Source organism: Diaporthe citri (genome assembly GCF_014595645.1).
Source record: "Diaporthe citri strain NFHF-8-4 chromosome Unknown scaffold_6, whole genome shotgun sequence".
In the NCBI taxonomy this organism is placed as follows: domain Eukaryota; kingdom Fungi; phylum Ascomycota; class Sordariomycetes; order Diaporthales; family Diaporthaceae; genus Diaporthe; species Diaporthe citri.
The window spans coordinates 2,289,444-2,315,409 of NW_025064851.1; the positions used below are offsets into that span (position 1 = coordinate 2,289,444).

Below are 25,966 nucleotides of genomic sequence, written 5' to 3' on the forward strand. Positions count from 1 at the left end.
GGTGAATACGTTGAGACGACGCGGGAGATATACCCTATTACGCGCTTCGACGCGCCGAAAAAAAAGATGACAGGGGTTGTCAGGAGTCCGTTTTGATGATCGAAACTGCTTCCGTGATGAACAGAGGTGGTGCGTGGACTCTGGGGCCGGTTCTGATCAAGGGGTCCTGTCTCTTGGGAAAAAGGTAGGCAGTGGAAAGTTGGGAAGAGTTGAGGTGAGAAGAAACGCACCCCCAAAAGCGAGTCGAGGGACAGGGGTGTGTTAAAAAGGACCACCAGGAACGCCAATCAAAGTGCGGCTGCTGTCTTCACTTGGACTAAAGTTCCCAAGACTGCTTGAAGCGGGTTCGGGCCACGGGTGATGGTACGGCCGACCAGCTCCCTCTTAGGCAGGACTGTCTTCTTTTTACTTCTCATTCCACGGTTGGTACATGGGGTTTATAGATTGCTCACCCTCACAGGTGGAAACAGTGGAAGCTGATGTAGACATTTGAGCCCGGGCTGCGCCACGTCGACGAGGCCAGCGATGCTCGGGATTCGATACAAGTGAATTCCTTGGGCCCTCATGGCAACACTGGTCTTGCTATAGAAACTTGCCGCGGCTGACACTGGGACTAGCGAGTAGCCATCGTGTAAATCAAGATGCTGTTGAAGCGAGTCGATATGCCCAACGATGATTGTTTCCTGCTAGTAGATTCTACCGCGACATACAATCAATATGGCCCCAGAATAATTGTTTGCGACATGGCCCTGTTGGACGAGCTCATCGCGTTGAGTGGCTCAGGTATACTATGATTGCATCCTGAGAGCTTATCCGACGTTGTTGCAGGCCTGCAGATGTTGATTAGTCGCGTCCCGTCAAACCGAACTGAATTCCACCCTACAGTTGAAGTCCCCGGCCACGTGTGCTAGGGGTGTTCATATACAGGTTATAGCAGGTTATTCGAAGCTTCTGAATTCCTGTTGATTGTCAGGAAAATGTGGCTTGATCGGAGCCCATTTTGTCTCACTCATTTATATCCCATCTGTGTGGACGATCAGCCACAGCGACTCCTTGGGTGAGCAGGAGGTAGCATACACGTTGAAGTTTTGGTGGGGGTGAGTTCCGATAAGGCTCTTTCGAAATCTGCCCCACCCTTGTCTGTGTGAAGAGAAAGCTTGCTAACAGGAACCGAAAACGGTAGAGCCAATAAACGGCCGGCCGCGAATGACGTGAGCGGTGTTTTGGTTGCAGAGAGGCGACAGGCCAAGGCCAGCTGCCCAGCTGCTTGGTGGGGGACTCCTTTGGGGGCGTCTCCCTTCCAGACCCGGCCGGCAAAGACGAGTGATGGACGGACTCCACGTGAGGAAAATAAGCCCGCTGCTGACGTCCATGCTGGGTTCACCTTGTATTCCCGCATTGTGCCGCCCTGGGCCTGGCCTCCTGCCATCCCGCCTCAAAGCCGCCGAACCACAGAGAAAGACGTCGGGGCTCGGCTCACCTGCCAGCCATCTGTCCTCACTCACTCGTACTATCGTGTACACCCCAGACCTCGAACAGACACTCTCTGAGCGGACACGGCCATGTCAATTTCCAACTCCTATCTAACGAGGCCACTCCTTCGCTGAGCGACAGTCGAGATTGAGCGTCAGATTGTGACCCACTGCAGGGAACTGTAAGGGTGTTTCCAGAACTGTTCGGGCCTGATCCACCACCACCCTGCCAACGGAAGAGGACCCGCATCGCAGCGGCTCTTCTTCTAGCGACGCCCCGCCTTCCCTCCAGCGGCCATACATATGACTCCTACCCAACTCTGTCCTCGTACACACGCTCGCACCGACCGCCAGCACGCACACACAGTCTTTTGAATCGAGCACGACCTTCACTTCTTGCACACCAAAACCAGCGATGGCCAACGAAGCCCCCGAGCAGATGCTCGATGTCTTCCGGACCGCTGCCCTGTCCGTCACAAAGCTGTACAAGTCATCCATAACAGCTCAAGCAAAGGCCCGCTCAGATGGGTACCAGGAGTGTCTCGACGATCTGCTGCAGTTCTTGGACAAAGAACACCTCGGTCTCGGCGACGGCGAGGGTTGGAAGATCAGGGCCTGGGCGAATGAGCGGTTAGACACAACAGACACCTCGCCACAGGTCATCGAGAGCGACGATGACGCAGAAAAGCCGGAGCCCATGTCATCTCCCGAGATACAGCGTTCCCACAGCACATCAACAGCACACCAACCAACCCCGACCACACGCGTCGAGACACAACCACAGACGGAGCCCGACACGCCTGTCGTTCAGGAGATTACGGTCGACGAGCCCGAGATTGTCGTCCCTACGCAGGAGACATTCGACTTCCGCTCACCTCACCCTTATCCCCAGGACGCCCCATCGCCCCTGAACCTGGCGAACCTACGCCTTTCTGATGCCCGAGGGCACGACCACTCGATATCGTCGTCAAACTCGGCCCCTCCATCCATCTCCGTCTCACGTCACCCTACCCGAGCAACACGGCATGGCGGCAGCGGAGGACGCAGCGGACCTCGAGCAGTGAACCGGCTTGGGCACGGTGCCGGCGCGAAGCGGAAAGTCAACCTCGGCGAGTTCTTCGACCTGGGCAACCTCGGCCAATCAAAGGATAGCTTTGGAGGATCTGGTACGAAGAGGAGCAGGCACCTCTGAGCGGAAAGGCTATCGACACGACACTGTTTCGGATTTTGTTTTGACCTGGGCACTCGGAATCGATCACGGCGGCAGGGAGTACTGGGAGTGAAACACTGGGCGCAGGAGAGACACGCATTACCAACGATACCCGGAAACTTATGAACTAGCATCGTCCTGCGAGCTTTGGGAAGGAATACAGGTAGAGGTAATGTCGGCGTGCATTGGTTCGCCGTAAATGGGCCGGGGAGGAGGATCTTGGAGGACCGCAGCGGGCAGAGCGTCTGCGACTTTCAGCCTGATGTCCCGCATTGTCATGGGAAAGGGCATCATCCCTCGACTTGGGAAAGCAGATACACGAGAGAATCCGGGCCTCATCGACTATACGTGCCCGCATGGGATTTCAGTAGAAAGCGACACCTCAATACACATATTATTCTGTTCATAAATGCTGCTTACCGCAAGCAGCACCATTCAAATGCAACATTACGCGATGTGACATGGACGATGTGGGCAATCGGGTGCTTTAAAAAAATCTTGTTTGGCTCCCGAGTTATCAGGGAGCGAAGGCGCCTAAGAAAGCTTGGCCGATACATATGTCTTGAAGACTTTTTTAGAACAGAAACAGGAACGAAGTGGAAATGTATCTATGCTTCCAACTCTACAAGACAAGGTTTTCTATTCCGCAGACGAAGTCATTGCTACCCAAAGCCAGCTAGGAGTGCTGTAAAATATGCCTTCAACAACATCAATGGCCACTAGTATCCATCAAATAGAGCCATCATATATGAACACAATGGGCAAAAGCGTAGATTTGAGAGAATGTATTACTTGTACCATCTTCTACTTGTCTTGTTTTCTGACAGCAACCTTTTCTTTCTCCAGCTGTTTGGTAAAGCACTTAGCATTCTGTTTCCATATCGGATTTCTTGTTTGGGCTTAGTCCTGTGGCATTTTTAGATGCAAAAAGTACTTAGCACAGCTCATTTTTGCCAACATATTCCTCTTTATTCAACTATTCGGTAGTTACCGCCACTTACAAGAAATATAATCTCTCTATACAGAATATACATTTGATTCCTTCTACCTTTGTCGGACAGATCTCTCCACCTGAGCACATTCATCGCACACTTCAGAAGCATATCTATAAAGTGAATGCCATTAACTAAACCCAAGTTCTTTGCTGGGCTACCAGTCTGATATTCCGAGGGCAACACTGGCCAACATTTAGCATTCACTGTGGACAACAAAGAAAAGTAGGTATTGAAGGCCATGGGGGAGAAAGACTCTGAAAGGGCACAGATAGGTAGGTGTAACTCAAACAAGAACCATAGACTCGCCTCGACTCCGTTATCCACCCTATGCGAATGGGATGCTTTCGAAGAAGGAGCAGTCCAAATTATTCCTGAAAACAATCTCACCCAGCTCAAAGCCCACATCGACAGGCTGTTTCTTATTTTGTTTCCTTTTCCTTTTTCCCTCCTACGCCAACTTTGGTGATGTGACTATGTAATGCCGCCCTGCGTAGCTGTACTTTCAATTAGAAACCATGAAAGGGGTCACCCCAGAGCCGCGTGGTCCTACAGAATGGAATGATATAGAAGGCTGTGGGCATGGGCTGAAGGGGCTCGCGTATGCTGTATTTCCTCTGGGGAAGCCCTCCTGTGACCTTGTGCCAGACCACGTTAGTCAATAGCATCGGAGCTCTTGTACGTGGTTGGGGAACAGTGACGGGAGTATGAGCTGGGAGATCCTCACAACTGCAGTTCAACCTGCTAGAGGTTTTGCTCAACGTAAATTTAAATGGTCTGCCTACATCACCCAAAAATCCTATCCCTTTGGGAGACATGGTCTCGGTCCAGGAGCACATCTTAGACTTGGGTCATTGCCGCCAATTATCGCCTTACTCTCGTGGAGAAACAATGAACGTTCATGTCCATGGTGCAATGGTTACCGAAAGGCTTACAGAGGCATGATCTCATGAGTGTGGTCATATCTGGTAGATTAGACATTGTCTCCACCTCTCTAATGGGGGTATCAAGGCCGTAATTGACAACGTTCCGTGACGCCTAACTTTCCTTCCTTCCAATTATGTACGCCTTGCGGTGCGCGAGAGGCCGTCTCGCGAGCACCTGCTTTGTCCGATGCACAGCCAAGAAACCGTCCGAACCAAGTCCATCGTAAACACCGTGGCCAACGTGCAGGGCATGCAAAATGTTCCTGCTCCCGCACTCCCAAACACTCTCAAGTCCCCCGTTTCATGAGCGAGGCGGCCTGCCAATCTCGTCCCCGTTCGTCTGGAGCGTAATGTACGCCTTGGACTGGAGCTCGGGCATCGGCACCCGCGAGAGGAAGATGCTCATGTAGGTCGTTTTCGACTCCTCCGCGGGCTTCTCCCGGATCGCGCGCTCGAAGGTGTTCTCGACGGGCTCGAAGGCGTCTTCCTCCTCCTCGTCGTCGTCGTCCGCATCCACGCCCTCCAGGACGGTGTTCTCGATGATGGTCTGGGCTGCTCCCTGGCCGGCGGTGTTGGCTCTCGAGCCGCGTCCGTCCGCCACCTCGTATACCCTGTTGTACTGGTACCAGGGCTGGCCCGCCTGGTTCATCTGCCTCTTTGCGATCTCCATGGCTGTGACCATCTTGTTCGCGTCGTTGGCCCTTGCGTGCACCATCATTACCCCCGGGACGGAAGACTGGCTGAAAAGATCGACATGGCCGAGGTGAGAGAGGACTTGGGTGACCTTCTTGTTGATCTTGGAGGAGGCTATGACCGAGGTAGTGGCGATGCTGTATTTCCCCGTGAGTTCTTGCAGAAGCTCCTGGTGTGGCTGCATGGGCAGTGTGTTGGGGATGGTTGCGTTCGAACGTCCAACACGTTGCCTCTTGTTCGAATTGGTCTTGGTTAGAGATGATTCGGTTCCGGGGACGTCGATGTCCGAAACTGGTCTCTTTGCGCCGCCGGCGCCGGCGGTACTGGGGGAGGCGCTGCTGGACGAAGCTGCTGCAGAATGCATCGTGACGATTCGATTGATTCTTGGTATGCAGGTGGAGAGGTGGGCAGACGGGCAATCCGTTGATCGAACATGCATTGGCTGACTGCGATCAATGCCGTCAGGATCGTAGCAGGCAACCAGCCTGGTTGAGATGGTTGGCTGGATTAGGGTTGAGGTTGAGCTCAGAACTCTCTTGGAGCCTACTGCAGTCATGTACGCGTGATGGGCGCGTCGCCACCACCCCGGGAAGAGAAATGCACCCGGGGAAAATTGTTTATCGATAAGAGACGCATTACCCAGGACTGCAAGGGAAGCTGTTCAGGCATAGCTACTCAAGTCTCTCCCCATGAGTAGTGCAACTTGATAGGTTCCAACAGTGGCAAGAGGCACACTTGTCATGAAGCATTTGGTGTGTTCTAGCTGAAGGCACAGATAGCTCTGGATAATTGCTTAGAAGTTTGGTGTGAACTGATCAAGGACTGAAGCACTACTGGCAGCGACATCACATGCTAGAAGGGCACCCATGCAGCTTTCTTTGTTCTCTAGTGCTGAATTGCAGCTCTAGGTTGCACCAGAAAAAAATGCTGCAACAGTCGGCTGTCAGGTCAGGACCACGGTCAGGTGGCAGTGAGGCATCTTGAAGGAACTTGTAAGCATTCGTATGAACAAAGCAATTAGGAGCAATCAAGATCCTTATCTTCACTACACATACCGCATGATTAGCCCTGGAATCCCATGATATCTGTGTCATGGCATGTTTCTTATCAGATTCAACTTGCAGCCGAGAACCAGCTGGGCCCACACCTGGGCCTTTTACCCCAGATACAATGACAGGGACCCCCTGAGCCTCACATCAGGCTGCAGGAAGCCTGCAGCTCAAGTCTGGGTCTGAAGTGGACAAGGCCTGGCAGGAGGTGAGATGCGGTCAACACTGAGTAGCAGTGTCTCCATCTCTTTGTCGCTGCCGAAGTCTAGAAAAACTGCTCAGACGCTTGAATAGTCAAGCTTAGTAAACCGGCAAATGCGCAACGTCAACGTCGATGACTTGCCGGGGAGCTCAAAGCACGGACAGATGCCGCGCAGTACCTCTGTTTCGTCTGCCAGGATGTGGCCGGCTGCGACGTCTCTGACACATGTCGAGACTGATAGGGCGAGACCCGCAGCCTTGTAAGCATACACGCAGATGCTTGGGCGTGTGAGATGTGCCCAGTAGGTTCTGCTCTAGCCCACGAGTCCGGCTGAAACTTATCATCGAGTTGCAGAGCCACTATGCGGTGGATGGGCCCGACTTGGTACATGGGTCGCGGCTCTGAATCCGGCCGTCAATCGGTTGCTAGCCTCTGCAACGCCATCGTCGCTAGCATTGACGGGATCGAGGGTGATACTGTACAGGTCGTTTCTGCAGGGAGGTCTCAACGGCATGCGGCCGACTTGGAAGGATTGGGAGACGCTTGATCTATATCATTTTCATCTATATTTAGTCGGATGCACATCATATCACCAGAGAAAGCGAGGTGGAGGGTGAGCCTGCACTAACGTGGCTCGGCTCAGCTCCAGCTGTGTACGGGATATGACAATATATGTCTGGCTCGTACAAATGTGCTAAAATGCGGACGGGCTGCATTCCTGGCAGCCAACAGAGACAGCGAGACCGAGAACAAGAAAGAAGCCAAGTGCACAAAACGACGCCACCTGTCTCTCTGCTCTGGCTCCGAGCGCAGCGCCCATGGATCTCGATATTGCTTAGTGGTGCCCCGTCTAAATACTATCGCCTGTAATACGCATTGCGCCGACTCGTGGCACGTCGAAAAGAGGGAGGTGCGTGAGCGTATGTGCGTGTGTGCGTGTGCGTGCCACCAAGAGGAAGGACGCCCTTCCCGGCCAACCTTAGCTCCTTAGCTGGGGGCCCCCGAGGTTGGTTGCTTGTTAGGTTGGTTGCCGTCGCAAGGACCAAGGTTGCCATGCCATGCCATGCCATGTAAGACCAAGTCCCACACCACCCCGTCGTGATGCAGCCGGGTGTCGAGCCAGCGAGCCAACGGGGGCGTGGACTGGGGGCCAGCGATCCAACTCAGCCATCATCCACCTAATGCTGTCCCACAGCCAATCCCGTCGTCCGGACGAGACCCGTTCGCTCATTCCAGCCCACTCTTCCTCCAACATTCGTGACATTCGTGAGCCAGTCTCGCAATCGGCGTCGCACCCGCGCTCAATCCCATTCCCCATCCTTCCAACTTTCTGGCCCAGACAGGTAGTCTCCCCCAGTCAGTCAGCCAGTCTGGCCAGTACGTACCTAGGTAGACCATCAGCGTATCCACGCACCCGCCCACCACCCCCTACCCAGCAAAGGAGCCCACCCAGCAATCGTCGGGCGTCCTCCCCCCCATTCTCCCGGCTCCCAATCTCCCAGCTTCCCTCCTCCCACCCCCCAGCCCCAGGCCCTTTTGCGCTCGATCCTCGAGCACTTTCTCGCCCGGAAACCAGACCCAGAAGCTCTGTGTTTCAATAGTTTGCGTTGCGCAGCGAATTTTGCCATTCCTTTATTCAACAACAACCGTATTCCACACTTGTATCACTCTGGGCGCCTCTTTGCCTCCTTCCTGTCATCCCTATCGCCCGTGACCGTTCTCACCCAGAGCAAAGCGCGGAGAAAGGCACGACAAACACACGGGGAGACCTGTTCTGCTCGGATCTGCTCAGCTCGGCTCAGCTCAGCTCTGTTTGCGACACGGCTACGCTGCTGCTGCACCCTGCAAACGCTCCCTCCACGCCCACTTCCACGTCGAGGCCACCCCAGACCCAGAGGGCCCTTGTCCTGTCCTCTTCCGCCTGCACCGCCAGAGGGAGCCCTCGTGGTGATTCTAGAAGAACAGAGGCCTCATCACCATACACTCTTGCTCTGCCCGTCTGTTTGTGTCGCCCTCTCGAGCTCTGGCAGCGCAACACAACTTGGGTGAGTAGAAAGCCGAATCACATCACTTTCCCATTCACCCACCCGCCTTCTCCCGCCATCTTGATTCCCGTGCCGTACGAGTATTTGCATTTGCATTTGCTTTGCAGGCGCACTTGCAGGTGCAGGTGCAGCAAGCAGCTCCTTCACCCCCTTCCCTCCTTCCCTTCCTCGCCCTGATTGTCTGTCCCCAACCCAACCAGGCCAAATCCGAGCTCCCAACCCCAAGCACTCTCGTCAGGCGCAGCCTGCACCCGCACCCGCACCCGCGCCCGCGCCTCCTTCCTGCCGCTCGGGTTGCCAATTCACTCACGCATTCATTCGCACTCACTCTCGCCCCTTCCCCCTTTTGCCTCTCCCAATCTCTCTTACACACCCCGGTCTCCCCCCTGCCACCCCCCCAACTGATCCCGTATTCAACCCCAAACCTCTCATTCATTCCTCGCAACCCCCCGAAATCAAAACAATTCCTGTCACAAACAACCGCCCGCAGCACGAAGAAAAATAACATCCTCCTGTCAAACACTGACACAACACGATTTCAGAGCACGAAACTCGTTTGCGCCTCGTTCATTTCGTACGCTCCTTTTGAGCCTTGTGCCTGTGTCGCGCAAGCTCATCTCATTCCGCGAGGCTTTTACTAGTTCTCGCTGGCCCTCCCTCTCTCTGCTCACATCCAGGCGACAGCGTCTCTCTTCTCTTCGCCGTCGACGACTGTGTTGTGGTGTGACGCAACGCAGTGCATCGCATCGCATCGGGCTCGGTCGGCCTTTTTTGCAACTGGCCACATCATCGTCACTGCGCCCGCCACGCAGTGCACGCAGACGCTTGGGGCTCCGACCATCCGACGCATCCCAGCCCGGACCCACACCACCCCAGCCTGCAGCCAAGAAGCACGCTAGTCAACTAGCGCCGCTATCCCTTGTTACGTCAGCCTTGCCTGCGCGACAGCTGCCTAGACGCCTCTCGGCGACTACAAAAGAAGTTCACTGCCACGCCTTTTCCCTTCCTCCAACGCGCCGTGTCGAGGCCCGCCCCGAGTTTGCGCGTTACTACTGTGGCCGCGGAAACGCAAGACCATGCGTGATATGTTCCGCTTCTGGAGTGGTGATGCAAAGGCAGGTGACAGGCTCGCTGAAGCCGAACAGATCATGACAATGTGCTCCAAAGACTTACCCAGCCTTGCCACGGGTCCAAACTCGCTCAAGAGAAAGGCGTCTTCTGCACACGACGGAACCGATGATGGTTGCGCAAAACGGGCAAAGGTTGACTACAGCGTCGCGACACCTCCAGAAACTCCGGCTATGCCACGTCAAGAGTACTTCGCATCGCAGTCTCCACAAGCAGCCGCGCCGAACACTGATCGAGTAGTTGACATCATCAACCAGCAGTTTGGCACAGAGATATTATTGAAGCACCAGGAGCTGCGCTTCATCAACCAGGAGCTTGCCAAATGCCAAGTCGCCCTGGAGCAGCTGCGTCGGTGTCACCTCATACCGTACCCAACTTCCTGTCCCACCCCACAACAGATGTTGGACATTTCGCAAGGCAAGGGATCAGCCGTCCAGAGTAGGGCCGGAGAGCCTGCTGCACAGTGGGCTCCGCCTTTCGGGGTGACGGATGGTCCCTATGCTCGTCACTATGCCAAGTGGCTGATCCCAGATCCCAAATTTGGAGACGTGGTGCCCGAGTGGCAGGGCTTGTCTGTTGTCCCGAGAAACACCGCCGAAGGGCGGACGACGAGGAACAGTCTTTGTGAGGCTACCACCATCGGCAAGAGGGTCGCTCGCGGACAGACCGGCCAGAAGCTTTCTACCACTTACCCGCCACCGAAACCAAAGGCTCCTTGTATTGTCAAGAGGAGCAACGGCGTGGTTGTCAAACTCGTGTGCAACTCATGTCATAGGGACAATTTTAGTAGCACCCAAGGCTTCATCAACCACTGCCGAATAGCTCATCGGAAGGAGTACAAGTCTCACGAGGAGGCTGCTGTTGACTGCGGCCAACCCATCAGCGTCAGTGAGAGCACCAGCAGTACCAACCCCAGCACAACCAACACTGCCACTGCCAGCGAAGAAAAGCCTCCCAGCGCTCCTGCACCGGGCATTGTTCATCCTCTTGCACGAACAGACGCAACGGTTGAGCAAAATGCCTACGCGGCACTTCTCAAGCGCATCAACGAGTCGCTCAAGCTCTTCCACCACGGTGCTACCCCCAAGACACCTGGTGCTATGTCCTCAAGTCCTTCTGTGAAGGCCGATGGAAAGCCGCTGAAGAGTTTCGCTGCTGTACCTGGGACCCCCTTCCTCTCCGAATTACTTCAAAAACGAGACTTCCAGGGCGATCTCAAAAAGCACGTGGAGGATGCTAAGAGCAAGGTGGACCTCGATGACTATCTCTCAGGTGACGAGGAGTCCGATGATGGAGAACGTTTCATGTCCCCGGACGCGGACCATCCGGCTGTGAACAAGGTGTCGACGGCTGGAGCTCGCATTCCTGCGCCTGTCATGCGTGTCCCCGCGCGAGCTGTCCTTCCGCCTTCCGCTGGGCCGCGCCCACCTAGCAGTAAGGGGCGGTCTCCGCATCTCGCTTTCACTTCGACAGCATCGAAGCTGCTTCCGAGTGCTCCCATCAACGACGACGATGACTCTGGCTTCGATGATGCCAACATGATGGATGTTGACCACAGCCCGAACACTGCGACCAGTAACAACGCGCCGTCCTTGGTTAGCGACGACGGTGGAGATGACGAATCCGACGATGGCTCGTCCTCGGATGCTTCTGATGACGGCTCTATGACAGAGGTCACAGAAGTCAATATCGAGTATCCCGAGGTGCAAGATCTCTCGCAGCATGGAAGCAGCAACGGTGCTCGAGCAAAGGACGAGAATAGGCACGTCACCTTCGTCACGCCATTGACAGGCAAAGCCGCTGCGCGACGCAAGCCTTGAGCATTCACAGGCGCGGAACATTTGCTCGACTTACGAATTTTACGAGCGCTTACGTTATGATTACACTTTTAATACCTCGGATGTTTCAGCGCTGCCGCTTTTCTTCTTTTTTGGATTCGAACCTTGTTGCGTACCAAAGCTGAAGCATATTTTTCTCAACCCGAGATCTTTGCCTCTCGCTATCAGAGCTGCTCTTCACTCAATGAAGTGATGATGGGTGACTATCATCAAGGCCTACCTTTTTTCGGGGCGCAATGTATCCGTGTACACCAGATTGTGCGATAATCACGACATAGAGAAAAACACAACGATGGGTTCACCCGTTGTTGGGATCGTCAGATTGACGAAGTTGTTTTTGAAGGGGCTGGCTTCGTCATGAATAGACTTATCGACAAGGAAAATTGGGCGGAGCTTCTGCACAGGACACCAGACGGGAACGGGAAAGAGAGAGAAAGGCCTTGGAACAGTGTGTCCTTGATACATACCTGTTGTTACCCTGTACATACATACCCTATACACGATCAGATGAATTGAAGACAAGATACCACACCAAACCTTGTCCACTCCACCAGTCCTAAAGACACGCGATGGCCTAAAGAGGTGACTGCTAGGCTCTAGGTGAGAGATTCTAAGCGTGCTGGATAGTGGAGCAGACTTACCTTAGGCACCTAGCTAAACGACGCCGTTCCGGCTTTTGAGCGAGATCAGTTCAGGGCGTGCTCGTGGGCTTGTCTTAAAGAACCTTGAGCAGGACCAAGACGTCAAATCATACTCGAAGACAGACGAAGTGCAGGGTTTGGATCTGTTGGATTGTATTAGACACTAGCGAGACTGGCTATATACTTCAGGTAAATGTGTTATCCAGGAGAGGGGATCCTCCTCCCGTTCTTTGCCCGATCTTAAGCATGCATTGCCTCCCTGCCCTTCGCGCTACGATTGGGCCTTTCCAGAGCTGTGACGGGAACAAACATCAAGCCATGCACGCACGCAGTGCAATGCAATGCAAACAATTACCCGGTCCCTCCGCTATTATAGTTGATCCCTCACAACGCCTTCTTCCCATCACACATCATCCGTCATCACGTCGTACCTAACTCTCTCAAAGGTATCGAGTGCCCAAAGAGCTCGGACCTTGTCCACACGTGCGCGCGCACACGCACACCCTCTCTCCAACATAGACATCGAGGCGATTAGAGTGCACCTACAGCAGGGCACCCATCACGCCGGCGACGGCAGCCAGCAGGCCGCCGGCGCTGATGGCGAGGTCGGCGGCCGAGTTGGCGGACGAGCTGGAGGAGCTGGAGCTGCTCGAGCTGGTGGAGGTGCCGGTGCTGCTAGACTCGGAGTCCGTGGCCGTGGCCGTGGCTGAACCCGTGGACGACGTCCGGGCGGCGCTGCCGGTGGCCGAGGCCGTGTTGGTGGAGGCGTACTGGCTGGCCAGGGCGCAGAACTGAGTCACCTGTCCCTGGGCGGTGGACGCGCGGGGGTCGTTTGGGCAGTTGTTGTAGCAGCTGGTGATCAGGTTAGCCAGGGGTTCGGGATTTATTCTTTTCCTTCCTTCTCCTCATGGGAGGCAAGGAAGAGAAAGGATAGGATGGGGAACTCACGTCGCGATGGCCTCGTACGCGGCACACTGGCACGTGTAATCCTGGCTGCCACACTCTGCCTGGCGAGCTTGTGTGCTGGTCAGGCAGTCCTCAACGATGTAGTCGGCTTCGCAGGTGGATGACGAGGATGTGGCGGTTGTGGTGGCGGTCTGGGCCACGACGGCAGCGGGAGCCAGGAGGGCGACGAGGGTGACGAAGGTCTTCATCTTGACTGTTGGCTTGGGTGGTTTGAGGCTTGGGGAATTATGTTTGTGATTGTGCAAGCGGGATTATTATGCAGTACAATGCAATTATTAAACCTGGGGTGATGCTAGAATGTTGACAACGCGAGAAGTTCAATGTTGTTGAGAAGCGAGAGACTGGATAGCGAGAGACACGGTTATAAACTCAAAAGGAGCTTCTTGTATATACCGGCAAGCACGATCTGCGAGATTCTGTTGACTGAGAAACAGCTGGAGGAGGAGGGGGAGGAGGAGAGAAGGGAAGGAACGCTCCTCAACGCGACAAGCTTCTAATATGAATGAAGCTTCTTTGAGTCCAGGCAAGGGCAGGGGGGGCTGGAGTCCATCCACCACCCCCTGTCGTGTTCCCGGGGGAAGGACAGCAAGGATAAGCAAGAAGAAGGAGAGAAAGTCCCCGGCCGACCAGCGATCCACTCGGACCGGCCAATGGTGCAGGGCCTGGGAAATACGAACTAGGCCAGAGGCAGCAAAGGCCAAGGAGGATGAAGCCACCGGGCATGGGGTTGTCTATGGGGACTGGGGTCCGGGCGGCCGGGGGGCTTGCAAGACATTGATGATGGCCTCATCTGCTGTGCTTCCCTGCTCAAGGGGGAAAGCAGATGAGCGTGTTGCACGAGACTCTTCTGGTTGGGGAGCGGCCATGATTCGCTGGGAGTGGAGGAGACGCGTCCCGGGATCTCTTTTCCTACCTAGGCACCAAGACTACGGGGTAGGAGGTATGTGTTGGCTGGGCAATCCGGCATGGTCCTCCTGCTCAGCCGTTGCCGTGTACAATCTCGCCAGGATCCCAAACACCTGAATGTAGCCTGACCAACACAGGTATTCTGCGGGATTAACCTCATGAAATAACCTTCTGTGGAATAAACTCCTTTGGGACACCCTTTTGTGGATTTGTTTCTTCCACAATGACTCCGTCCTGCAGTCTGGCAGGTTTTATTTACCTCTTTTTGCGAGCTCTTGACGTGGTGAATACCTGGCATGACTCTGGGACCCCCCTGCAAGCCATAGCTCTATTTAGACTTTTCTGGAGCTGCAGCTGGTCTGGAACGGAGGGTGGCATGCAGCTATCGGACGGTCGGCCCCGCTGCAGAAGGGAAATGGCGGTAATGAAAGCACCCCTGCTGAATGGGACTTCATCATGCGCGACAAGTAATATTTCCCAGATCGAGCCTTGGTACTGAGCCATCCATTTTGTCGGACTTGATGACCTTTTTTTCCCTGATTTGCGACCTACGCTCCCCAATCGTGCTCCCAGAATAGCCATTGTCCGAGACGGTGTTGCTGTAAGTGGATGATCTGCTGCGAAAAAGGACGCAGATGGCTGGCATGTGTGCGGCTGTGCTGCCGGACAACGCAGGTGCGGATACGAGATCGTAGCGCATGCGAGTTTGCCTCCACGCTCGTGTTGGACAGTCTCCGACTCGAGTTCTGGCCTCTGGTGGTGTGGTGATATGCCGTGTTTTATAGATGCCACTGCAGCTACATTTCCTTTGACGATTCGTCGGGACCCCAAAGCTCTGAGCATGCACTCTAGATATCCCAGTGTGTTGGAAGGGCTCGAGGCAGGACTACCTGAGCAAAGGCGTTTTGTTCCATGTAAATTGACAGTCCACCCCACCATGTGCATATACAACAGGCTCTATCCCGTACACGTCGACAGTTGGCCGTGCTGATCAAGTCACACATGGGCGCCTGGGAACCCAACAGAATGTACATGGCCGTAGAAGCCCAAGTTGAGGCCCAGACGGTAAACACTCCGGGAAGGATGGCCATCGACGGGGCCGAAGGACAACCTCCCAAGGACAACCTCCCAAGGACAACCTCCCAAGGACAACCTCCCAAGGACAACCTCCCAAGGACAACCTCCCAAGGACAACCTCCCAAGGACAACCTCCCAAGGACAACCTCCCATAATGGTTGCACCACACACTCACTCAAGCACCGTCGTTGCCTCCGGACTCACGCTCACTCTCACCTGTGGGTTCGAGCTTCTTGAGCTTGTTCCTCAGATTAGTATTCTCCTCCTCAAGCCGCTCAACCTTCGTCTCGAGGTCTTCCATCCGCTCAGAACTTGCGACGCTCAGCTCCTCGATAATTTTCACAAAACGCCACAGACGCAGGATAATGATAAGTGAGGCGACCTCCTCGACAACACCACGAGTCAGTACATCGACGAGGAAACTGGCGACGATGACCGTAGCATCAAATATGTGAAACCATGAATGGAGAAACCTGGCCCGAGATTAAGTAGAGCTCACTCAGGATGTATATATAGGCGGACAGCAAGGCAGCACTCACTCAAGGCCAAAGGCCCACAGGCTCAAGATCAGCTCGGCCAGGAAGAGGCACGAGAAGACGAGGCCGGCGTCCTCCAGGGCCTCGTGGACGGCAGGGACCCATGCGTCGTTCTTGATCCTGCTGTCGCAGTCGATCAGGGTGATGAAGATGTCGGCGAGCAGGCACGAGACGTCGAGGGCGACCAGGGCCAGCACCAGGTAGTGCTTCTGCTTGGACACGAGCAGGCCCCGACATCTTTCCTTCCGCCTGGCATATGTGCTGGCCTCTTCTGGGCTGTCTTGCCGGTCCAGGCCGCTCTGGCTGTGGAGGAGGGGCTGTTGCTCGCCGGGCTGGTCCATCGCTGGAAAGGCTGTGGGCTGAAGCTACCTAGGTAGTTCTATGTGAAGCCTTCTGGAATATTGTGGTAATATTAATGATGCAATAAGGCTGAAAATACACGGTGCCAAGGATCTCGAGAAAAAGGCTGAGGCTATTTACTCGTGTCGTCTATATGCCTGGGTGGGAGGTAGCAGCCACATGGAAAAGCCGGCGTGGCTTTGAGTGGATGCCCGCAGTGAGCCAGTGGGCGCGCGTCTTGACACGTCCGGCTGTTCTGGTCGCGGGACCCGCTCCCGGCAGCTGGCGGATTCGAGTGACCGTTGGCTAGGGGTAGAGTCCGAAGAGCCACTGGTTCTCATGAAGAGCTTACCCAGGTGTCCTCAAGAAGGCAGTAAAGACTGGACAGAAAGGGGTTCAACTCTTGTCTCCAATACCATTGGGTATTGGGGGCATTGGAGTACCGCAGTGCCCAGCAGCCCTGGTAGAGAGCGACTACCAGTCAAACAGACACTGACTGGAAGCACGCGGGTGGTGGTGTCACAGCCTCGGTGACTGTGTTTCAATCATCTATCTACAAGCACTCGTGCAAACCGGGACCCCGATACGCGTTATGATGGGTTGTTATTTCCTGTTCCTGTCACCTGAGAACGGAGTTAGCTACCAGCCTACCAGACTCGTTGGTCTAGCATCGTGGTTTCGCAACAGACTAACACCGAACCCAGGCAATGACTAATCGAGGGAGAGCAGGTCCCTGGGGCGTCGACTTTGCCCCGCCGACAGCATCCACCGGATGACTCTCGCCATCCGTTCCGTCTTCTCCAACCACGCGGAGGTTCCCTCGGGATCCAAAGGTCAGGTCTACTACCCAGGTAGACCTTCTCGTCTCCATCTGTGATCAAGCGATTCATTGATACTTCCTGCCGATAGGATGGTTTTGCAATCATCACGTCCAATTTGATTGCATCCAGCAGCAAGCCAGCGCGTTCGACGTCACCCCATTGCCCCTCGCCGTCTCGTCCGCATCCCAGATCAATCAACCGCGAGGCAGTTGCCCTCACAGTCATCATTATTCCGGTCGAAGCAGCTGTTTCAGAGCCCTTGGTTTTCTCTGTCCCTTTTGTGGTCAAGACACCGTTCAGATTCTTGTTCGGAACATGTCGAATTCATCCAACATTGGCGGCAAGTCCTCATCGACTCAACCCTCCGCCGCCCACGCCGCCCCTCCCTTCTCCCCGGCTGCACCGTCGAGTTTCGACTCCAACCGTCGTCCCTCCCAGAGCAGTCAGTCAATCCAAATCGCCGCGCCCAGGAAGGGACAGGGGCAGCGTAAACAGCATAGGAACCAGAAAAGAGCCGGCTCATACAGGGAGGACGAGGACGAGATGGACGAGATAAGGGCGATCCGCAACGCCTCCAGTCGCCGTGGCCAGACCTCCATCACCCATTTGCTGAACTATTCCTCGCCCCGGCCCCGCTTCGAGAACCACCACACGTCCTACAATCGGAACTATCGCCGCAATCCGACCTGGGGTCCGGGGTCCGGGTACCACACCGCCGATAAGGCCCGCTATGTGCATGCCAACTACCGCTTTATTGTCTCGCCCAAGGGAAACTACTCGAAGCAGGCTGTTGATGCGGACGAGCATCTCGACTGGGCCGATGTGCTCCAGGTCTTGGCTTCTGCCGAGTCACAGGCCGCATCATGCCCGATCTGCCTCTCTGAGCCTGTGGCGCCTCGGATGGCAACATGCGGCCATATATTCTGCTTGCCCTGTCTGATTCGATTTATGCATTCGACCTCCAGCGAGGAAGCCAGCGCGCATGAGAAGAAGGCAAGGTGGAGGAAGTGTCCCATTTGCGACGACAGTGTACAAGTGTCTGAAGTACGCCCAGTGCGCTTCTATGCGGGCCAGGAAAGCCCTCTGCCGCGGCCCGGTGACGATGTCGTTCTCCGACTCATGATGCGATATGATAAGTCAACGCTCGCATTACCCAAGGAAGGCGGGGCAGAGGTCCTGAGCTCCGGGGACGAGATCCCTTGGCACTTCGCAGCAAACGTTCTGGATTATGCTCGCATCATGCGTGGCACAACCGACTACATGACGGAGCAATATAACAACGAGATCGAACAACTGACCAAGCAAGAGAAAGAGGACGAGCTGCTTTTCAACGAGGACGGTGAGTGGACGCAGCGAGCAGTCAAGGCGATCGAAGCTGCCAAGGACAAAGTCAAGGACCTCGGAGAAGTTGAAGTCGCCATAGCGGAAGCGTCTAAGACTTCAAGCTCCAGCAAGCAAGCACAGTCGGAGCACGAGTTCTACTTCTACACATCGCCTCCGCATCTCTACCTCTCGCCTTTGGATATTCGGATTCTCAAGACAAAGTATGGCTCGTTCTCACAGTTTCCGTCCACGCTTTTGCCGAGGGTCGAGCACATTTCGACGGGCAACACGCTTGACGACGCACTACGAAAGCGCGCAAAGTACCTCGGCCACATTCCGCGTGGATGTCTCATTTCCTTCCTGGAGTGTGACTGGACCGATATTGTCCCAAACGAGGTTCTGGATAACTTCAAAGATGAGATCGAGCGGCGGCGGAAGCGTAATCGTGACAAGGAGGCACAAGAAGAACGTGAACGTCTTCAGGCAGAACGCCTGGAGTCTGCTGCATATCGTCGCGGACCGGGCAGGACCGTCCTAAGCGCTGTGGACGAGAGCTTCACCATGCGTTATAGCGACGAGGGAAACTCTGATCGCCTGAATATGGACGATTTCCAACCACTTGGCACAGCAAGTACGACACCTCCTAACCCTCGACATGGCTTCACCCCGCTCGCGTCAATGTCCACCAGTCCCTCAACGCAGAGGACAATATGGGGCACACCGGCCATCCCACCCTCTCCCACAGCAGGCCCGACCGAGCCAGCAGCAGATGTGGATGATGGATGGCTCAAGAACGAACAGTTCCTGGACTCACTTGGAGCAGCAGAGGTGGCTGTTCAGATGGAGGCATTGGGCGTGGAGAACGCAACGCCAGAGGGGACGTCCGGGGGCAACAGTGGAGGCAAGAAGAAAAAGAAACAGAAACAGAAAATCACCTTGATGAGCACTGGTGGCAAGAGAGGCAACTAGTTCACGCTCCGAAGAGGTTCCACTGCGATGCCCTCGGACCATCGTCTTGAAGGGAGCAAGGACGATGAAGAGAAGTGGGGGCCATCGCTCGCCTGGCGCGACATTCTCAGAATGAGACAGGCGCAGATGGTCACGGCTCTACAGCCTAGAATCAGACGTCGTGTCAGTCCACGGCAGGTGAGATATGCTCGGCGGTAGACGAAGTATACTGGCATAGAAGATGCAATAGGCTATGAAACAGACATAGCAAGGGCGTCTACCCATGGCCTTTTCCTTTTCATTGGTGGTCAGCCAATAGGTATGATTCGGTGTTCTTGATACTGTATATCTGGAATGAATACATCTTACCACCTTGGAAATGCAGCTCAGTATGATTGAGGCATGACAGTTTGGCCACGATGCCTTCTTTCCACACTTTTTCTCTGGGAGAACTCACTTAGTGAACAGAACCTCGGGATCGGCTTAGTCGCCACCGTTCTCTGGTCTACCTTCATGAGGACCACCTCCCTGTAAGTTAGTCTGTCGGTCGGAAGACAATCTGCAGCTTGTGTGACCTGTGTGGTTTCCGAGTTGCTTGTTTCACATCAACATTCGCCGTCGAGAAGGCGAGATGATCACTAAAGACGTAATATCATTTACGGAGATGGCGGATCCGGAGACTTGTATTTTTTATGGGTGAGTGGAAAAGGGGAACTCAGTTCAAAGACTGCTGTCTTCATGGATATATGCTTCACAACATGTCTTGATTCTCCACTTACTTACTCTACTTGGTTCGTTGGCTAACTGGGAAAGAAGGTCGCACTTGTAACCTCAACGCAGTTTTTTTGGATATAAGGCCACCTTCAGACTCGCCTTTTGGAGATGCTGGACAGCACGGACACTGTGGACAGCGTGGAGCTCACGACCGAGGACGACGACGGGGGAGCGCTGCCGCACGCAGTCGCGCCCGAGAACCCAAGGCACGTCCCGGCCAGGTCGGACGCCAGGTTGAACGTGTCGGACGCCGTGGAAGTGCCGCTGCCATCTAGGAACTGGATGAAAACTGCCCAACCTGGGTGCCAAGGCAACGGACCAAAAGCTCCGGTCCACCGCGCAAAGCTGCATAGAGCAGCCTCCGCTTGTCGTGTCACAGAGCCTGTTCACTACCTAGGTACCTAGGTAGTTGGAGTAAGCAATTGTTTCGCCGCTGTGATGCCAGCCTCGACGAGTGAGAAATGGATGGCATCCCCAAGCGGCCCACAATATTACATCAAGTCAACCTCACCAGGCGAATATAGACACTTAGAGGCTCATTACATCACCTCTGACGCCATCACCAAGCTGAAGCTCAGCCATTGCGGAATGATTTCGTGCTGTATATAATAGCAAGAATGAGGCGATCCGAGCTGTTTGTTCTCTTGAATCAACTTCATCTACACATTAACGTTGCGATTTGTACTTCGTCTTGATCAATCACCCACTATCAATAGACCAGTACCGCTCAGCGATTTTAGACACGCATGCACATCCAAAATGGTTGGAAAGGCACCCAGCGAAGGCACCAAGGTTAGTTTAATCAGCTTCCCGTTAGGAGGGCCAATGTCTGACGTATCCAGGTCACCCTTGGCGACAAGGCACCCGTGACACAAGAAGGTGCAGGCAACGTCTCTGGCTCGCTCGCAGCCGAGTCGGCACAGAAGGGCGGCGAGTTTGCCAACAACCGCAATATCAACGACTCGGGAAACACCACCGGCAGCAACGCCGGCGCCAAGGTCCAGGGCACGTCGTCAACCAACACATCCGCGTCAGGCGGTGCAGCAGCAGCAAGCACGGCGCCCACGTACGTCAACAACCAGTACACCAGTACCTCGGGCGGGCCACACGGGAAGAACATCACCGAGGACCCGGAGATGACGGGACGGCCGGCCAAGTTCAATGTCGAGCCGGGCTTGAAGGAGGACCCCGGCCGGGTGGCGGAGCAGGACCTGCGTCTGAAGCAGACCCGCGGGGCGCCTGGGACCGGCGAGCGGCAGGACGGGGCTGGCAACCAGCAGCCATACGGGGCGCTGGACAATGAGACTGCGGCATAAGCGGGTTTGGTCTTGCTCTGGGACGACTTGACGCGGCGTTTCGGGATCTGTTCAGGCGAATGTTCTGGAATCTGTTAGGCAGGATGGCCCCATGGCGAACCAACTGAGGAATAGTAATGTCAACGAAATCGAATCTCGGGTAAAATGAAGAAAAAAATATTTGAGAGCCGGCAGAGGCCCGAACGGGCAAAGTGCTGATTGTGAAGGTTTGTTGGCTCGATGTCGAAACACGAGGACTAGTACATGGTGAGCAAGGTACGGAGACGGATACGGATAGGCGAGAAGACGGAATCCGGAGCAGGCGGAGGACGGGCCAGCAAAAGGCAAGCCCAGGCCGAGACAATCCTGGCCTGGAATTTCGGAGAAAGAGTAAGCTAGGTGAGCTAAGCTTAGCTTACGGCGATGATCCTCCAGCTGTGAGCAGTCGATTGTGGTTCTGTGTGCAGCGGAGCGGCAGGGTGAGGGGCAGTGATCGGCCACCGCTTGCGTATGCCCCTCGTGGTGCATGTCTTGGTCGGATCGTGCGGGAATTTTGAGCCCTGAACTCGAAGCTGAACCTGTCTGCAGGTCTGATGTACAATGGGGCTGGGCTCGCTCGATTGAAAGCGTCGCCTCCATCTATTCCACAGTCGACTTGGACAGCGCAGCAGAAGATATCGACTGCAGCGGGTGGGTGACCAGGGTAGCTATGCGAGAGCTCTTTTTTTCTGACGTGCCCATTTAGGCCCCTGTAGGTACCGGGTGTATCATGCACCTGGGTGGGAGCAGTGGCCCGCTAACCAGCCTCCGGTTTTGCCAAAGATAAGACCGCCTCCCGGCCAGTGCGCCCTGGAAACAGCTCTCCCAGGCCCAGGTACGAAACCCAGGTACCCAGGAGGAAGCTTCTGAATCCGCTACTGCTGCTGGTGGGAGTGAGCCACACACCACAACCTGTCACTGCCCGCCTTGATGATCGAAGACCAGGAACCAGGGCCTTCCTAGCTCCAACTTGTTTCCTACTCTTCAACACTTTCTCCAGCTTGCCCGCTCCGAGAATTCGAGCCTCTTGCCTCCGAGGTCATCGTCCCCAGCAGAAATCTCACCTCTCATCGACCGTGTCGACCGTACTCTTGTGCAATTCCAGCCCCGCCCCGTTGCAGCGACGGCCCAGGCCCAGTAATCATCAAACCACAATCATATCGATCGCCCTCTGGGAATATCCAACTTCCTTCAATTGACCCTCCCAGCCAACCCGACCGAGCTCTCTTGCATCTATTGCTCTCACCTGCCGGCTCTCGAATCCCGCCTCAAGCCTCGAATAATTCTTCCTCCTTCGAGCGCATATCTCTCTCTTCCCGTCCTCTCTCAAGACCGAATTAAGTATCGCTAATCGAAGATGGTTTCCTACACTTTCAAATGGTACGTCAACATGCTTCACGCACCCCACTCTTGGGGGCTCCATAATCTGCCAGCGCAAGCGCCATCACCGATCCATCCACCTCTTCCACAGGCTCGCCGCGGCCATGCCGTTGCTCGAGGGAGCCCCGCCATGCGCGGCTCCCCAACGAGACGATTGCTCCGAATGCGCACGACGACGGCGATCGTGGCCCATGGAGCCCGTCGCATCTCCCGCCCACGAGCATGAATCGCAATGGCAGCTGCTCGGCAGACGACACGACCACCACCCACCTCGGGCTGGTTCTCAACAGTGCAAATTGCGCAAACTGGATTGTGGGCGTCTAGGCTAACTCGTCCGCCTTTCTGCATCACAGGCCGCACCCCGGCGACGAGGTCTACGTGACAGGGACCTTCGATAACTGGAGCAAGAGCGAGCAGATGGAAAAGGTCGGCGACAAATTCGAGAAGAGCGTCGAGCTTCCCGACACCTCCGAGAGGATATACTACAAGGTCGGTACACACAAGTCTTGTCTCGTTTCGTCGTGTCTTTTCCCTCCATGCCTGCAACATTCCACACATTTCCCATCAATTCGTCGGTTGGCGCCGCCATGAGACTCGGGTCTGCGACACACCGAGACGAGCGCACAATGGGTGGTTCTGTGCATGTGCGCGCATGCGTACGTGCCTGTGTAGCTGTGAGCATTGCATTGATTGCACCGCATTTGCGATGGCGTGCGATACGACTGATGGCGACTCCTGCAATGTCCTCGAAAGAGATGGACATGGCTGAGGATGTCACCGGACCGGCTGCCCCGCGTTCAATTGGCAATCTTGCGCGCACACACGACCACCCTATTTGAAGCTCAACAAGGTGAAGGAAGCTCTCGGGCGGTGAGGGGGCGCTTTTCGCGGGTCCCGGGGAAAGCAACTTTGCGGCTTGCGGCTTGCAGCTTTGCACAAGGGGACTTTCTTCCCGATATCGACATGGCCCTGTACATACAATGGTCATGTATGAGCGGACATGGACCAGGGCCAACCAACCGCGGGCAGCGAGCAGTGGGAGAATCCCCAGCTATCAGTCCTCGACTCGCATTGTCGATTCGCTCGCAGGCCACGGTCGTCTTAGACTCGTGACCTCGTGGTCGCATCCTGCGGCTCAAAATCACCTCTTCCCCTTCCCCTGGCCCTGCCCTTCAAATCTGTGGGAAATCAATCCACTTCTTGTCGCGCGCGAGAGCCCAAGGAAGCTGGCGAGTGCTGCTTCCCATCCCAGCCATCCAGCCGTCCGTCCATTCATGCAGTTACCCACCCATCCATCCCCCAATTCCTTCGCTGCCCCGGCCGGCCTATGACGCAATGCTATTCGTCTTTGGGAAGGCCGGCGCATGGGTGTTCAGGCTTGGGCTGCGGAATACGACATCGCGAACACAAACTGCCTCGCGCGGCAGCGGTGTACGCCTGGTTCGAAGCAATCCAGAGCTTGTCGCCGCCGCGCAACAAGAGACAAGCTAGCTACCTGCCCTGGTAGTACCTTTTGTTTCGAGCCCCGTGACCTGCCCCTCGTTTTCTTCGGGCCCGGTGGGGAGCAATCTCCCACGTCGACCCTTGCTTCTTGCAAATGTCATTTGCGGGCGGCCTGCCCGCGCCCATGTACATGTACCACGCTGCGCTGTCACCATCGTGGTACTTATCAGCCTCGTCCCCCCTTCATGTGCCCAGTCCTGCCCTCTGCTGCCTCTTCCGTATCACTTCTTGTTTGATACCAGACACATCGTGTCACCTCGCCTAGCCTCTCTCTTATCCTGCTGATTCACTGACGTCCGTACCCCTCTCCAGTTTGTTGTCGACGGCACCTGGACCTCCAATCCAACAGATCCCAAGGAAAAGGACGAAAGCGGCAACGAGAACAACGTCCTCACCCCTGAGGCCCTCTTAGCAAGCCTGCCTGCCACTGCCGCCATCATGAACTCCGTCAACGCAGATTCCACCACGGCTCAATTGGCCAAGGATGTCCCCCTGGAGAAGGACATCAACGCTCAGCCCGAGACGGAGAAGACCGAGACCAAAGCCGAGAACGCAGATGCAAAGCCCTCCGACCTGCCCGGCTCCTTCCCCGAGACGCCTGCCGATGAGCTTAACAAGTCCATCGGCGTCAACCCTCTCCCTGCTGCTGCTGGTGGCCTCAACCCTATCAAGTTGGCGCCCGGCGAGCCGATCCCCAACGACATCAAGACTGCCGATGTAAACTCAAACGTCAAGCTTGATGCCGAGTCCTACGAGAAGAGTGACGCCCTCCCTGGCGTCGACTCGAAGGACCTCAGCGTGCCCCCAGTTTCCGGCACAATGATCCCCGAGTCGAGCCTGCCAATTGGCACCGGGAACCCACACATCAACTCTGTCAGCGCCGACTCGACGACAGCAGCTCTGGCCGCGGAAGTGCCAAAGGAGCCCAAGGTCCCTGAGGTCGTCAAGGAGAGCCAAGACAAGGCCGGCGTCGACCCAGAAGCCAGCGGTATCGCCGACGAGGTTAAGGAAAAGGAGCAGGTGGAGGAGGAGCTGAAGGAAAAGGTCCCCGAGGCCCCAACGACATCTGAGGGCACCGCCGGCAAGGGAACCGAGAAGTCCGAGAATGACAAGACGCTGCTCGAGACTGCTGCGGCCACCGCTGCAGGTGTCAGCGCTGCTGCCGTCGCCACCGCCGTCGCCACCAAGGACAAGGCCATAGAGACAGCTGCCCCTATCGCCGCCCAAAACCTGCCAGACTCTGTCAAGCAGCAGCTGCCCAACTCCGTGCAGGAGACCATCAACGCGACTGGCGCGGAGAAGACGATCGAGACGGTGTCTCCTGAGGTCCCGTCTGAGGTCAAGGACTCGATAGTCGAGGCTGGCAAGAACCCCGAGGCCGCCGCCAACACAGCCGCTGTTGAGGACAAGAAGGCCGTCGAGGCCGAGCTTCTCAAGGAGGTCAAGCCTGCCGAGTCTGCCGAGGGCTCCAAGTCTGAGCCAGCCAAGGCTACGGAGGAGGCAACGAAGACCACCACTGAGGAGCCTAAGGTCGTCGAGCCGCCAGCGGCTGCAGCGGACGTGCCCAAGGTCAGCGAGCCTACCGGCAACGGAGCCAGCAATGGCACCACCGCCAACGGCTCTGATGCCCCCGCGACCCCCGTCAAGAACAAGGACACGAAGCCTACGGATTCCGCAACCCCCACCTCGGCCACCTCGGAGCAGAAGAGGAAGAACAGGATCAGCGGGTTCTTTGGCAAGATCAAGGCCAAGATCGCGAACAAGGACGCCCACAAGGACGCCTCTAAGGACGCCACCAAGGATAGCAGCAAGGAGGCCGCTACGGAGGCCGCTACGGAGGCCGCTACGGAGGCCAGCAAATAA

The 25,966-nt window shown here is 55.7% G+C and overlaps 8 protein-coding genes across 8 annotated transcripts; 5 read left to right on the forward strand and 3 right to left on the reverse strand.

Moving 5' to 3' along the window:
- Positions 1 to 1,887: 1,887 nt before the first annotated feature.
- INS49_012646 (uncharacterized protein) lies at positions 1,888 to 2,664 on the forward strand (the record flags this gene model as incomplete). Its single annotated transcript, XM_043173349.1, has 1 exon — positions 1,888 to 2,664. The coding sequence occupies one exon, from the start codon at positions 1,888 to 1,890 to the stop codon at positions 2,662 to 2,664; it is 777 nt and encodes a 258-aa protein (XP_043022646.1).
- A 2,237-nt stretch (positions 2,665 to 4,901) lies between these two features.
- On the reverse strand, positions 4,902 to 5,657 carry INS49_012647 (uncharacterized protein; the record flags this gene model as incomplete). Its single annotated transcript, XM_043173350.1, has 1 exon — positions 4,902 to 5,657. The coding sequence occupies one exon, from the start codon at positions 5,655 to 5,657 to the stop codon at positions 4,902 to 4,904; it is 756 nt and encodes a 251-aa protein (XP_043022647.1).
- Positions 5,658 to 9,665: 4,008 nt separating this feature from the next.
- Positions 9,666 to 11,537, forward strand: INS49_012648 (uncharacterized protein; the record flags this gene model as incomplete). Its single annotated transcript, XM_043173351.1, has 1 exon — positions 9,666 to 11,537. The coding sequence occupies one exon, from the start codon at positions 9,666 to 9,668 to the stop codon at positions 11,535 to 11,537; it is 1,872 nt and encodes a 623-aa protein (XP_043022648.1).
- A 1,201-nt stretch (positions 11,538 to 12,738) lies between these two features.
- On the reverse strand, positions 12,739 to 13,350 carry INS49_012649 (uncharacterized protein; the record flags this gene model as incomplete). The annotated part of the gene is made up of 2 exons (XM_043173352.1): positions 12,739 to 13,048; positions 13,145 to 13,350. The coding sequence occupies 2 exons, from the start codon at positions 13,348 to 13,350 to the stop codon at positions 12,739 to 12,741; spliced, it is 516 nt and encodes a 171-aa protein (XP_043022649.1).
- Positions 13,351 to 15,320: 1,970 nt separating this feature from the next.
- INS49_012650 (uncharacterized protein) lies at positions 15,321 to 16,022 on the reverse strand (the record flags this gene model as incomplete). The annotated part of the gene is made up of 2 exons (XM_043173353.1): positions 15,321 to 15,618; positions 15,685 to 16,022. 2 exons carry the CDS (start codon positions 16,020 to 16,022, stop codon positions 15,321 to 15,323), a joined length of 636 nt encoding a protein of 211 aa, XP_043022650.1.
- Positions 16,023 to 17,156: 1,134 nt separating this feature from the next.
- Positions 17,157 to 19,133, forward strand: INS49_012651 (uncharacterized protein; the record flags this gene model as incomplete). Its single annotated transcript, XM_043173354.1, has 1 exon — positions 17,157 to 19,133. The coding sequence occupies one exon, from the start codon at positions 17,157 to 17,159 to the stop codon at positions 19,131 to 19,133; it is 1,977 nt and encodes a 658-aa protein (XP_043022651.1).
- Positions 19,134 to 20,645: 1,512 nt separating this feature from the next.
- On the forward strand, positions 20,646 to 21,202 carry INS49_012652 (uncharacterized protein; the record flags this gene model as incomplete). The annotated part of the gene is made up of 2 exons (XM_043173355.1): positions 20,646 to 20,678; positions 20,729 to 21,202. The coding sequence occupies 2 exons, from the start codon at positions 20,646 to 20,648 to the stop codon at positions 21,200 to 21,202; spliced, it is 507 nt and encodes a 168-aa protein (XP_043022652.1).
- Positions 21,203 to 22,832: 1,630 nt separating this feature from the next.
- On the forward strand, positions 22,833 to 25,966 carry INS49_012653 (uncharacterized protein; the record flags this gene model as incomplete). Its single annotated transcript, XM_043173356.1, has 3 exons — positions 22,833 to 22,879; positions 22,954 to 23,089; positions 24,416 to 25,966. The coding sequence occupies 3 exons, from the start codon at positions 22,833 to 22,835 to the stop codon at positions 25,964 to 25,966; spliced, it is 1,734 nt and encodes a 577-aa protein (XP_043022653.1).